Source organism: Manduca sexta, chromosome 22 (genome assembly GCF_014839805.1).
Source record: "Manduca sexta isolate Smith_Timp_Sample1 chromosome 22, JHU_Msex_v1.0, whole genome shotgun sequence".
In the NCBI taxonomy this organism is placed as follows: domain Eukaryota; kingdom Metazoa; phylum Arthropoda; class Insecta; order Lepidoptera; family Sphingidae; genus Manduca; species Manduca sexta.
In genome coordinates, this window is record NC_051136.1 from 4,991,401 (window position 1) to 5,006,500 (window position 15,100).

Genomic DNA, 15,100 nt, shown 5'->3' on the forward strand with positions numbered 1-15,100 from the left:
GTAGTCTTAGATGTCATAAACTAGTTCAGCAAAAAATATTTTTCGCGCACAAATGATAGTCAAAGCATGGTCAAAAATTTTGTTTTTATTTCAAATCATTTACAAAATAAATATATAAATCCAAATGCAAAGATTTAATACGAAGTCGACTTGTAATTACGTACAAATTCATAATCAAATCAACAATTAATACTTGAGTCACGTCTATAGAACATCCGCAATGTCACTCTATCTTCACAAATAATCCGCACGATAATATCAATGCCAGCAACTGCAAAAGAACAAACAGGAATATTATATACAAATATAAAGGAATTTATTGGATACCAAAATATGAACCACGACGACGTGGATCAGCTAGTCGCAAACACAACACCATTCTATAACTGAGTGGCGATTGATCATGTAAGTATGTTAAGGGCGCGTACCATGATGAAAGCCACAATAATGGCGGCAGCACCGACGTAAACCGCATCTTCACGAAGGAAGTCAATCACCTTCGTCAAACAACCATCCACGTACATAGTGGTGGGGTTCGGCGACGACTTACAGTCTAATCTCTGAAATAAACATTATTTTTTTACATTATAAGATTGCGTGAAAATTTACTTTCATATTAAATTACATAGTTTGCTCCAACCTTACTAAGTAAATTAGTTCCTAATTTTCATTATACACACCTTGCCAGGATAAACCTCCTGGCAGCAGCTCTCGGGCACGTTATCGTTCCAGTCCTTGTAACTCTTGACTCCGCAGCACTGCAGGTAGGTCTGCGTGTCGTCCCAGGACCTGGTGTATTCATGCTTCACACCATAGTACGGGATAGCGGCGTACATCTCGTGGTTCAACGTGGTCAGCACCTTCTCCCTAAACACGAACTGTAGGATCCCGCCTACTAGCATCACCACAAAGATGATGAACACCAAGATGTAGTACTGGAATGAAAAAAACTCTAATGACGAGATCCGTTGTACAGAGGCTATATGCTTTTAACAATAAGCAGATTTAATGCTCGCACCATGATTATAAGCAAAATAATAATCAGTACAAATAAGCGTTTCAGGTCTGGCTATTTGGGACAGAAAGTCCCTCGTGACTCTATGTCGGATCAGGGCTGTACGTATGAGTCTGTTATAGTGATGTTTACTATTTTGACATAAACCAATCAGACGGTGTGATGGAAAACGACGCTCAATTCTTTTTGCAGTCTATGCAACAATATGCTAGGTAATTCTATTTCTTTTTATGAACATTTTCGTGGCAAAATAATCCTTTATACAATTTGTATTATGACGGGACATACACCTCAATGCGCATACACATACGTACCGTGAGCAACATGCACTTGACCTCCTTAGCAGCGCCGCAACAGCCGAGCAGCGAGAGTAGCATGATAGCGGCGCCCATCGCCACCACCACGCCCACCGACGCGATGAACATGTTGTTGCTCATCAGCGTGCTGGAGAACGAGCGCGTCGTCCACACCCATATCCCTATCGCTAGCGCGAGCGCTCCTCCGATCTGCAACAATATAAGGCTACAGCAAAGTGACACCATAGCACCTCGTGGTAAGTGGAGTGCTATCCAGATAGAGCATCAACTAACGAATGATTATCGTCGGTTGACACAATTTTGAGACCTTTTCGAAATCGGATAATACAGGCTTATCCCTGAACGTGATATACTTATCTACATGATCTATATAATTTCAATAATCATTCCCAAGGGCAAAAAGAGAATTGTCGCGCCTCCCTCCTTAAAATTGTTGACAATTGCCGTTGTATGTATAGATATCATCATAATTTTCATACACTATACTATATATACAACGATCTACAAATCTAAAGAAATCACTACTAATTTCTGTGTCTTTGACCCCTAGACAATGAGCAAGGCAACTAATCTAAGAACAATGATGTCATCGCAATTGAAACATATCAACCTACGAATACAAGAACCTGTTAAAGCCGTAAACTTACTTCGAATAATCCATTTAAGAATGTACCAATTAAAATTATATCAAAACCAATTAGCCGATACCCTAATTGAATGCATCTACCTACGCAACGACCCAATGACTTAGCGGCAGCCGATAGCAAAATATATGAAATCTTAAATCTGAGTTTGATCTCCATGTCTAACTTAAACTAGTATATTTTGTACCCACAACGGCGGTTACCTTCTACCAGACTGAATAGAAATAATCATAATGACTCAAAAAATCCACTAGAAACAACACTACTTTTCTATGACAACTACGAAAAATTGTACAACAATTATAACGTGTCACGAAAATTGCAGAAATTAGTTTTATTGCCAGTTCGCGCCCTTTAATTACCCTCTGTCCCCAGACCCTTGATTATCCAGATATGATCTAAATAGCCGACGTGGTTAATAGTAGGGGACAGCCAGCAGATGTTCGTGCGGCTGCTAAATTGTTTTGCTTAACGGCTACTATTCGCAATCTATTTAATGGTGTAAATATAATAAATAATGTTTTACGATTATTTGTTTATGACTTATTTCGGTAAATTTGTTCGTATATTTTGATATACCTACGGTTTTGTACATCGTTCTACACTTACGTACTACGCGAGTTTGTGAGAATGTTTCTTAAAAATAAGTAACCGCTTAATAGACTTGTATGAAATTTAGCATACAGATACCCTAAACTAGTATTTAGGCAACTTTTTACCCAGAAAAGTACTCAGCAAGAATCTTATTCCTGGAAATATTTCTCACTTGGATCGAATCACGAACAGTTTATTTTATTTTATTTATTTATAATACATTATTGTGTACATCAAAAAAAACAGTATATTCACATAGAAATAAACTACAATTGGCGGTCTTGTCACTCGAGACAATTTCTTGCAGACAATATCTTGCTTGTTTATCTTCTTTTAGAAATCTTTGAAAATATTACTTCTACAATATGTCTATATTGCAGACTCTGTTAAATATAATGATGATTGAACCACTAAGAATCCCACGAACATCATGATATCATCATGCCCTTCACAGTTACTTTGCAGGACATATTTAGCAGTTATAATAAAACTACGCATATCACCTGCATTAGAGGTAAGTCAAATATAATAATGGCATTATTATTCTATATAACCTAAAACCATATTATACAATACTCCAAATATAAATTATCTTTGCTGCAGCCCCTTAAATATTGTCGCGGTTCCTAGCGCCACTTGTACATCTATGAAAAAAAACTTTTTTTTGTTTGTTGGCAATTACCGAGATGAAGCAGCCTATGTGTTAATCAAAGACATAGTCTCTCCGTGTACCAAATTTCATCCAAACCCGTTCAGCTGTTTATGCGTTTACTTCTTACAAACATAAAATCATTTTTACAAACTTTCGCATTTGTGTTATTTAGTAAGAAGTAAGATTATCGCATGTAGTACGTAATACTCACAAGCGTTATAACATTGATGCATATAAGGGAGAACTTCATGCACCTCCCGCAGCTGTCCATCGCACCACCCATGCCCATCGTGATTCTAGAACATTACAACAATTATTGAAGTAAATACTTTTAGATGATCTAAATAAAATATGGGAATAAGTCAGGCATAAACTCTACATAGACAAAGACCAAAACTTCATAAGTAACGTAACTGCATTAAAACATTTTTTTTTTCAAATGCTATTGTCGCGTTACCTGTTATAGGCAATGCATGTAATTGATGAGTGCATGTAATTTTTACAATGGTCTAATAGCACTAAAATTCTTACAAATACTTAGTTCTTGCATTACAAAGAGTACGGGATAAGCAAATATTATTTAATAAATAACTAAAGCTTAGTGTTAATAATCTCTATTGTATATTAACTTTTCTATAAGACTATGTTCAATAAAGTGTTCAAATAAGTAAATAAAACATAAGCAAAACATACCTAAACTGCTTGAGAAATTATTACCAAATCAATAGTATTAATGACGTCAGTAAGTCAATCTATTCTGTCAAACTCATTAGATACATAAATTAACATTGATTGCGGAAGATCAGATGTACATTTTTACGTTGTCTCATACATAGACCTTGGGAAATCTAACTGTTAGTATAATGCTTCATATGTACAATAATATTCTGCAACTCAAGCGCAACTCGTAAAAAATATTTATCTTATGTTTAAATGAGCTTATCCCAGAAGAGTCATTTTGTTATTTTACCTGGATGTCCCCATAGTAGACATAACTTACATAAAATCACACCTTCCCCAATTCAGGAATTGGCAGACGTGTCATCACACCCATATTAAGTCAGCTATGTTGTAGAAGGTATTCGTTATAGATTATGTTAACACTTTATTGTCAATAAATAGGCAACAAATTTAAATATTATGACAAGAATTCATGACATATCATGGCGTTTTGATTATTTTATTTTGAATCTGACAAGACTCTTAACGCATCTTTTAATGAATGATCTATTTGGTACAATTGCTTTATATAAGTATATTGATTAATACAGTAGCTACCTATAATAATTAACAAGGTAATATATACGTTACTAATAATTGTTTCACTCACCAAAATAATTCGTTTGCTAGAAAGATTTAATTGTACTAAACACTATTTATTCAATTGAAATGCAAAAATATGTCAACGACCTTCATATTCTCACGGGCCTCAAACAAATAACAGAGTTAACATATCATATCCCTACTCTGCTAGTTTTAGCCTTTTGAATATAATTGAGACAATAAACTACACTAATAGGTTTCTTGACTAATTACATTTGCCATTATATATTTTAACGATCATAATGATGTATCTAAATGTACATATATGTAAATAGTTGACTGTTAACAAACATGATTTATTATGCAAGAAATAAGAATTGATAGACACTTATGTAAATTTTAAAACTCTTAGTCGCAAAACAAGTGGAACGAGATTCAAGAATCAGAGAGCTATAATTTACACCGATCTAAGTGGAAGGGCGTTTCGCTAATGTAGATCTAAAGACCGTAATAATGAGTGTAATAAGATCAGTAATAACACAGACTTTAATTTAAAACCTAACTAAAATTTATTGGTTCATTTAATAATGTAATGATCAAACATAGACCGATACAGACTAATTTACATAGTCTACTCTCCACTTTTTCGAGTTTTTTTGACATGGCTAGATCAACTGCATTTCCTTAAAATAATTAAGTCATGGTATATGAAGAGAGCAGGAGAGAGGAATTCAAGACTCCAATGAATAACACATAAGTTGGATTGGATACCTATGCGATCACTTCGTTGTAATCGAAAGAAGGAAATCGAAACTAACTCGCCCGAATCTAATGTTTCATGCTAGAACATTTGAAGCTGTCGCTATGATTTGCTGTCAATAGATAATTATAATGAATAAATGTAATAAATAGATCAGACATAAACGTAAGTATTTGATATAATTTGAAAAAAACTAGTCATCTACATTAGTAATATAGAGCCAGGTATGCTTTGCTGAATTTATTTCCATGTATAAGTCACCTATTGTCAAATAACAACAAAAGTCACTGTTTCTTACTAAGCACGACGGATATTGGTTATATCTATATCAAAACATACTAAGGCTTACAAAAAAATGAGATAAATAATGTAATGTAATAAGTCAACTTATAAAAAACTAAAACATTTATTCATCATAGAATAATTACCTGCTGTACCTGTATTTAACTTTGGTATAACATTCAATTTAGTTACAATTAATTGCTTGTCCGGTCGACATTGCCCGATTTTAAAGTTTAAACATGTAATCTAGAGAGCAACGACTTCTTGTTTACTGCGTTTACCTTATGAACTATCATATGTTTAATGTACAGCCAATATTGTTCATCTTATTTATTTACCATAAATAATAATAAACATATTCTATAAATAACACTAAGTACTTTATCTTCACTTGACAGTTCATAGACATAAAACTTCAAAACTACCCTCAATAATTTTATAATCGGTACTTAAACCAAATTTATTTGGGATGATATAGGGATACAAGTATTTATGATGCATTTATGTGATATTCAAATGCTAAGCTTACATTTGTTAATTCAATCTCCTCGACATGAAAAACTACATTTTAATTTTAAACGTTTTTGGGTTTTACTTATAAATCAGTAAACTGAACTCGTACAATATTATAATTAAGTATCTATCCCTGCTTTTTATTTACAATTTTTCATATATCAGTGCACATCATTTTGCCGCCAAAGTTTCTTGATTATTGTTTACATAGGTAAGTATCTAAATTACCTAACCTTACTTTTTTTGTTTTATTTTAAACTACACACATAACTTTAATTTACGCATGTCTTGCAAAAAATCTACTGTTTCTGCCCATAGACAACGTTAATAAAAAGTGAATCGTGTTATTTAAAACCAATAGGTCACGTATAAGCAAACTGACGAATGTGTACTAGTGCAGCAGTGGTGTGTCATTGTTTTGATATGTGTGCCGTACTCGCACGTTGCATACATTGCCACCGTGAGTTACGAGACGAGTTGCGCGTGCTCAAGGTGATGTAGATTAACGCAAGGTCCATCTAATACGTTCTCTTATCGAAGACAATCAGTGAAAGTTGCATTCGTTTCAATCGACAAGTGTTTACCATCGATGAATAGCCAAATTCATCTACTTGTAATACACTAACCATCGTTATGTAAATAAACATTCCACTTCACCTTGTTTTGGCGCGATAAACAACGTAGTAGAGACCGAGAGTCCAATTTCACTTTACCATCACTTTTGTTGGTCACGTCACTGGTTTACGTTAACACGGGTCATTCACTTCACAAGTGCGTCTTAGTCGGTGGGTCGGAGTCAACTGGTCCCTCTCGGTTCGACTCGGACGCCCCACCAAGCATAGGGCCTTCGAAGGCTTTGCCAGTATGTTTATGCTCGCAAGTGGGTCACTGTAGGTACGTGCAATACACTTCCTACTGTTATCAGTTTACATATACATAATATATGCCTATTCCATTAGTATTTATTGCTTCACAGCATATTTTATTGGCACCTGCAAAACTAAATATATATTGGTAAGTATATAAGTATAAAACGCGTTTTGAAGTTTTTTGCTGTAGATAGCGACAACTATGTAAGAAGAGTAAGCCCATATTGACATCATAGTTACTATTATGACGAGATAACTTTGTTACAAATTCGCAAATACAATTTGCTATGAATTAAAATCGTAAACCTCAGAGTAACGGTTTTATTTGTCAATTGGTAATTCCATCACGTGAGATCGTTCAAATGGATTCTATCACGCTCGCTCTACGCACATCTACTTTTTATCCTTCTTCAAAACAGGCTTCGGATGTTAACTGCGTGGGATTTGTCACGAAACATTTATTATGTTCCTAGTAATTTTCCGTTTAGCAACGTTTAGCTTTACAACAGTTTTAACGTATTTTATTTAAATATGATTACTGTTACCCAAAGTACAGGTTAACTTAGTTTGAATGCCAGGGGCCCAAAACCTTGTTATGTAAAACTATTATCTGGGAAAACAAAAAATAATAAAAAGAATACTGCATATTAAATCATTACATATGTAGTCAGTAACGAATGTTTCCTTACAATCAAGATAGAGACTATATTGCTTATTTCTAATAGCTATATAATCAAGCCGTTTACATTCCTTAACTCTATACTATATATGCCTTAATTTAAAGAATTCAGCCAATGCCATGCGAAGTATCTTTTTATTTCGTATATAATTGCAATCTGCTACTGAACAGTATATACTGAAAGAAGCTGCCGTCTCAAGTTGTTAAAAGTAATCGTAAAGCATAATCGTTTCTATAAAATTAGGTCAGTTGTTAGTTACGGGTTTAGTAAACGCCTTACACGCGTTATCTATGTAGGTAAGTTCCAACGTAGAGGGACTTTTCTGGTAATAAAGAGAATAAATTCAGTATTTTTTTTATTGCTTCTTCCTCTCGTCTATTATTACTTTCAAAAATAGTTGATGTCCTTACAGACACGAAACGTCTACTATTATACGTATAGCCATGTTTAGGCTAGGAAGTTCTCTCAGCTCTAGCGGCAATTTTCAATAATTCTTTAGACATGTGAGTCGCCGCAAATGTGCCGTGAGGGTTTATCCTATAAAAATCCATACAAACACAAATCACGCATTTATCCCCGAAGGGGTATGCAGAGGCGCAACCAGGACACCCACTTTTTGCCAAGTGTGTTACGTCCCATGATGTGATCCGAGCCTATCGCCATATAGGGCACAAATTACAGACTCCGGGCTGTTACAGAGCAGAAAATCCCAAATATCACTTTTGCCACAGAAAGCAGGCTCTCTCTAATCCATTTTCTGTAGTTGGTATAGAGTCCATACTCCATACCATGAACGGTAATTAAAACATTAAATCAAATGACTCACTCTCCCTTTGCTCTGTATCTCGCCTAATAAGCCAAGAACTTTAAAATATAATAATATGGAACTCGAACCACACTGTGTTCATCATAACATTGGATTTAAGTCTTATACGATTTTTTACGAATTGTTAAGGTTACACAATTCCCATTGAAACATTTAACTCTCCTAGTATTATCGAGGCAAATTTTTCTTCATGTCCCAAATATTGTATGGAAGAACAAAAACAACAGTATACAATTTCGTTTTATTAGCTTTTTGTTAATAAAGTCCACCTCAACTCAACAGAAAACTGGTTGATGTACAAATGTCACGAATGTTTTACATTTATATGAACATTCCTAGAGTCCACGGCGACAACAGCATTGACGACACTGAATCACTATGAAAAATATTACAATGGATATCAAATACACTTATTGTAATATAGGACAATTAATGATCTGTCAAACATGCAGGTGCTTGTTTACTTGGAAGAATGGGCTCCGAAATTACAATATTATTTTTTACCTTAGGTTAAACTGAAGCAAGGCATAGGAGATAAAAATGACGTCATTTTGGTTTAGAACACTTAATGTAACATAATTCATACATCTAAAAGGTGTAGGCAGAAATACAACTACGGTTTGCCATGTAATCGCCTGATAATAAATAGAAGGTATGATTTTCGAATATTCAAAACTCGCAAAAACTGTCGCTGCTCAAGCTAGGAATCGAACTCATACACAAATAAGACGATATTCGGCTCCCATTCTTCAATTAAGCAAGTAATGTAACCACACAGTGCCGTAGCCAGGGGCTAATACAATAGTAAAATGTTCCAGTATTAAGGGACGCTTTCCAATGTTACGATACAAATGTTTGCGAAAATATTATATTTGACTTAAAATACTTAGAACCGTAAATATTTAGAATACTTGAAACAATTTCACAAAGCTAAAATAAACGTTATAACAAAAAAATATGGTTTAGTAACGCATGGCAAGAATATGAATGACCAAATGATATGTCAATACAGTCCCCTTAACTACGACACTGGATCCAGCCATCAGTCCGTCAGTCCATCAGTTTTGGCTTAGTTATCGACGCGTGACAACCCTGATAGTATTTTTCTATTTACAGCTAAGGTGATACATCTTAATTGAGCTTTGGTGTACAGAAAACATCTGGTACAAGCGACAGACTCAGGGATTAGTTAATACTTTATAATTTAGTAAAGTTTACGACACATAGAATTTTATGGGTACTTTGGTTAGATGCAACACTGTTTTTATGGCTGACATATTGCAAAAAAAAAACAAAATGGCGGATATATGTATACCCGATTGTTACGAATGAATATACGAAGTCAAAATGTTAGTTTAAAAATATTACTAATCTTTGCCCAATAAAAAGCATAAAAAATATATTGTATTTAAATATAATCGTCACTCAAACCAAAGTACATTTTAGAATAAGGCGCGAGCACACGCACACTTAGTTGATCATTTTATTACATTTAACCCTACATTACATTTATAATGAACATTTATTTTATCGAGTCCGAATCATATCAAGCGAGCAATTTGGTACACAACTCGCGTGACGAACGTATCGTTATATAGTCGCAACTACTACTTGATTCCATAATGATAGTTCACAATATAGTCAGCAAATCATTTATGTAACGCAATTTATTTCAACTCTAAAACGCAGCGAAAGTTAAACATCCGGTGATTTTACAAAATCATATATTACAAATGGTTAAAATAAAAACAAATACAAATATCTCAAATCTGAAAAATAATTATATATTACACTTTTTGCGCTATAAATACAACAAAATACACTTATACAAGCTACGCTCTACCGCCATTGGTTTCGTACGGGGCTCCTGCGCGACCCACTGTGCGGGACCTCGCGGCCCGCTGCTCCCACAACCATAACCAACGAACCACCAAACAATTTAGATATTCTTATTATACAAAATAATATCCACTTGTTTAAAATACTCCTACTAGTTCCGTGGAGCAGTTGCTGGGCCCGAGACATAAGCAATACGAATATCCCCACACCACGGCATCAACAAAGTAGCCTGCCAAAGATCAATCTGCTAAATGTTTAAAAATAAATTCATGGACTTTGTTGATGCCTTAATGAAATACGCGAAGCGAAGCCCCCGTACTGATAATAAATTAACAATAATGCATGGGCGTTACATATTACATTATATTATTTTTTCCTAGTATTTAGACATTTAAGAGGGTTAAACTATATGTTTCACGAGCTACGCAGTTCCAATGAATGTAAAACAAAACGTATCCATTTAACAAATGTACTTGCTTCCATAATATACTTGCAGAGAGAGCTAAAAGTGAAGGGAAAAACATAAACTGTTAACAATTTCTGTATGTATCTTGCTGTAAGAGGAGGAACTGCGCCGAGCGCGAGGATCCACCATCCCTTGAAAAGTGATCAGAGGTGACAAAAAAAACGATGCACACAACCTGTGTGAACTGTCAGACAACTCACACAACGAAAATACAGCTGCCACATTCACTTACCACTGGATGGAAGGTGCGCAATTATGAAATACACAACACAAAGTTTATAAATAAACTAATCGCCACTTTAAAGTTCGTGATAAAAAAAATAAGCTCTGCTCACTGCGTCCACTGCGACGCGTGCTCGAACCGGACGTACTCCACGCGGCACTGCGCAACATCGACGCTGGTGACGTCACAGCTGACCAGCGCCGCCACCGACACCCGCGTGGGCGACTCGTGCACCAGCTGCAGCCGTGTCGCAGCGCAGACAGTGGCGGGCGCGCGGCGTCAGCGTCGTCAGCTGCCGGCCGGGGCGGCGGGGCGCGGCGCCGCGGCGCTGCACTACGGCCGCCGCGCGAACGCGCCCGCGCGCGACATGTACCCGCCGCCGTTCACGTTCGACGCTGTCGCAACACAACACACGTCACACCACCGTCGACCACTCACACTCCGACTACTCAACTGTCACAAACAATTCAAATTATCTTACCGTCTTTCTACCCCTACGTACCTTGGTTAGGATAGGGCAAGCAGTTTGATTTGAGAATTTCTTCATGATTTCCGTACGCACAAAATTTGACTACCACGGTGTTGGCAGATATACCCGTTATCTCTGCTTCATAGTACTGAAAAACAAGGCAAATTGAGTATATTTTTAAAATTATAATATGCCATCTTTATATAAATGGTGTCTATGTGCACTCACATTGTTGTCTTCCCAGTAAAGCGCGAGGCATCGGTCACCGACTTTCCAGTTGATCTCGGCTACACCGAGCATGGCTCGTGCCTGTTCGTTGACGGCCGCGTTTTGGAAGCCTAGCAAGGAACCTGGTAAAAAGGGCCCACCTCCACGCATGTTATACTCCTGGGGTCTGGCCCCATACCCGTACTGCCGGCCGCCGTACCCGCCCTGCGCCCCGCCCATATAGTTCATGTTAGCATACAGAGGTGCTTGTTGCTCGAGGTAACCGTTTGGTTGCTGCTGCCTGCGCTGGTACGCCTCCTGGTACTTTGGCAAATCGCTATTCCGCCTGAATGGCGGTATATCCCCTAAGTTCTGGTTTGGCACATAAGAATGCTTCGGTGGGTATTGGTCAGCATGGTGTTGGTAATTGCGAGATTGCTGTGACTCCTCTGGTCTCTGATTTGATAGTAAATTTAAGTTAGCTGCAGCTTCAACTAAGTTCTCCATAGTGTTCATGTTACGGTTGTAACTCTGTTGCTGTTGTTGTTGAACTTTGTTGTCACTCAAATTCCTGTCAGACCTCATGTTCCTGTCATTGTAGTGACTTTGCTGTTGCATTTGGCTGTTGTAAACATTGCTGTATTGTAAGTTAACATTGACCACTTGTTGGTGTTGCTGTTGTTGCTGTTGGTGCTGTAGTTGTTGTTGATGCTGTTGCTGTTGTTGCTGCTGCTGTTGCTGGTGTTGTTGCTGCTGGTGTTGTTGTTGCTGGTGCTGTTGATGTTGTTGATGCTGCTGCTGTTGCTGTTTATTCTTTTCCTCCAATTTCTTCTGGAACCTTGGGGGTTTTTCACTCTGTGTCTGATATTTCCTGTCCTCCCTATGTGAGGAATGTGTGTTATCATAATGACCCCTGTTGTCAGATCTATGTCTATTGGACCCATCATATCTGGAACCATGACTTCGTGAATTGTTCTTAGGATTATTTCTGTCTCTGTTATTATAGTTCCTATCATTCTTTTCCTCATAAGTGGAATTATTTTGACGATTACTCCTATCTTTGTCTGGAACATTAGGTAGTTTATCCTCTAGGAAATCAAATAGGGAAACTTTTCCAGAGGGTTTAACAGGAATACCATCCTCATCATTAGGCTCTTTGTTCCTTCCCTTGCGTTTTGGTGGATCTTGTTCCTTTGGTTTATTATCTTTACGGTTTTCTGAATTATCTCTCTTTTGCAAAATTTTCAGTGCTCTATCAACATTGTTCTTGGTGTACTTGAGAGTATTCTCAGCTTGCTCTTCAGTGAAACCAGCATCAACAATTTTCTGAACATTTGCATCAAGCAGAGGTTTTGTGCCACCACCAAACACCTGCAATGATATATTAAACATAAGTTAATCTATACATAATATAATAAAACCAGCAGAACCCAGTGCATCCAGTATATAATGAAAGAAAAGTAGAAAAATGAAAAGAGTTCAGCCCTATTCATTGATTTAACAAAGAGTAATCTATGTAGTCACATGTAGAAAGAAAATAATACATTGCAATATTAAGTTACCTTTTTCACTCCAGACATTCTTTGTGCCTCAGCAATGGCCCCCTTCCTTTGAGCCTCAAATTCAGCATTATCCTGTTTAGAAGCTTCTTGGAGACTTTTGAATTGTTTATCAACCATCAATGCTTCTAACCGCTGTCCAAATGGAATCCAAGGTGGTGGTCCTCCATCGGCTCCTATGCCACCTGTAGATATTGACACCTAGCTTTATATCTACAGTTTGAGAGTGAAATTTGTATTTAATATAATAAAAATGCCGCATTGTTGAATGGGCCGGGAGGGCCAAGTACTAGTACACCCCCAAATTACTTGGGTCACACCCATTGCATTTTCAGGCAGTCTAATATTATAATAAAGTTCTAAAACAAATAAATTAGAACTTGGACATAGGCCTGCCCTAGAAAATGACTAGTTATGGCCATTTACCTATGTATGAAATTCAAGACAATGCAGCACCTTAGGCTCATGTATAAGTAAATTAAAATTAAACTACAGTCAATATGTAAGATCCTGCAGGCCTACCTGGAACTAACTACAAAATTTGATAAAACTACAGACCTACCTCTAAATATGTCTGTGAAGTATACCTTATTACATGAAAATATGTGCCAATTAATATTGTTATGGTATGGTACACATGTACAATAACTGTTTTTTTTTCTAATTAGAAAACCTTTTCTCATACATACAAATACAAATCAATAATTGTTAGCCAGCATTACACCAACATATTGTCAAATACCCACCTGGACAAAATAAATCAATCCAAATTGGCACAAACTAGAGTACATTGAAAAATATAAAAAAGGCAAATGGCTCTTTTAGTCAATAGCATATTGAGTAAATAATATAATATGCCCAAGTCAATTGGAAAATTTATTTCAAAAATAAATTATAATAAATATATTAATTATAATAATTATACTTACCCCTGGTGTGCTTGGCTAAACTTCTATTGAGTTCCCATTTTTCGATCATATGCGTGACTTTCCCGCCCAACACGGTTATCACACTGGGTGTGAGCCAGACTATACCATGACATACTTCAAGGCCTTCATTATTTAACATTAACTTAGTTCCCGGTGGAGTGTTTATACTAATGCTTGATATAGGGCTAATTTCTAGGCCTGTGCATGTTGATTTTCCGTCGTGTAACGTTAACTTTAGCATGCGAGGTGCGGACGTTGATTCCTCATTAGCTTTGGGCGCAGACACGTTACGTATTTTCTGAATTTGAACAATCACTGGTTTCTCTAGTTTAGACGGATCCTTCGTAAAGTCCTCAGGCAACGCAGCGTCGCCTATGTCCCTCAAGTCATGCTAAAAACCAAAAAGAGATAAATTTACTGAGTGACGAATGAGACCGTGTCCAAACACCGGATGTCTAATAGGAAGGTTACTTACGTCTAAGGCCTTTTTGCTAAGAATATTTACATCCTGTATTTCACCATTTTCACTTATTGTATCAACGCCTTCCTGGCTTAAGTGCCTAAAATATTAAGATATTAGTTGGGAATATAAACCCAATACATAATCACACAATACACAAATTAACAAAGTTATAATTACCAGCCTAGCTCTAGAAGACTTTCTTTTAGTGACATGTTTTTATTTGTGAACAAATTAACATGATTTCACGAAAAATAGTTGAAAATAATAAAACCCACGGACATACGGCACCATGACAGCACACGGGGTATGTAACAGATAATATAACCTACCGAATGAAAATCTTTGAAATTAGGTGACGAGTCGATTCTAATTTACATTTCAAGTTACCTGTGCCTAATTTTCCAAAATCGACTAACGTGATATCACTATCTAGACAAGGTCTAAAGGTCAATATCCTCTAAATTGTATGAATTTACGTTCCGTAGACAAAATTTCCTGATATTAAGCTTTTAGTGGATAAGCTAATATTT

The 15,100-nt window shown here is 36.4% G+C and overlaps 2 protein-coding genes across 6 annotated transcripts; both read right to left on the minus strand.

Annotated features, from left to right (window-relative positions):
* Positions 1-65: 65 nt before the first annotated feature.
* LOC115449762 (tetraspanin-9) lies at positions 66-7,278 on the minus strand. 5 transcript variants are annotated; one of them, XM_030177648.2, is made up of 6 exons: positions 6,698-7,278; positions 3,434-3,518; positions 1,330-1,521; positions 681-935; positions 429-560; positions 66-271 (listed from the first exon to the last, which is right to left on the minus strand). In XM_030177648.2, the coding sequence occupies exons 2-6, from the start codon at positions 3,509-3,511 to the stop codon at positions 224-226; spliced, it is 705 nt and encodes a 234-aa protein (XP_030033508.1). In that variant the 5' UTR covers positions 3,512-3,518; positions 6,698-7,278; the 3' UTR covers positions 66-223. The 5 variants fall into 5 exon arrangements, with proteins under 5 accessions (XP_030033508.1, XP_030033507.1, XP_030033509.1 ...); XM_030177647.2 differs by lacking the exon at positions 6,698-7,278 and adding an exon at positions 5,674-5,905; XM_030177649.2 differs by lacking the exon at positions 6,698-7,278 and adding an exon at positions 5,683-5,894.
* Positions 7,279-8,644: 1,366 nt separating this feature from the next.
* Positions 8,645-14,971, minus strand: LOC115449751 (tudor domain-containing protein 3). Its single transcript, XM_030177634.2, has 7 exons — positions 14,748-14,971; positions 14,583-14,667; positions 14,108-14,498; positions 13,182-13,363; positions 11,641-12,990; positions 11,446-11,560; positions 8,645-11,338 (listed from the first exon to the last, which is right to left on the minus strand). Exons 1-7 carry the CDS (start codon positions 14,780-14,782, stop codon positions 11,277-11,279), a joined length of 2,220 nt encoding a protein of 739 aa, XP_030033494.1. The 5' UTR covers positions 14,783-14,971; the 3' UTR covers positions 8,645-11,276.
* Between the last annotated feature and the right edge of the window lie 129 nt (positions 14,972-15,100).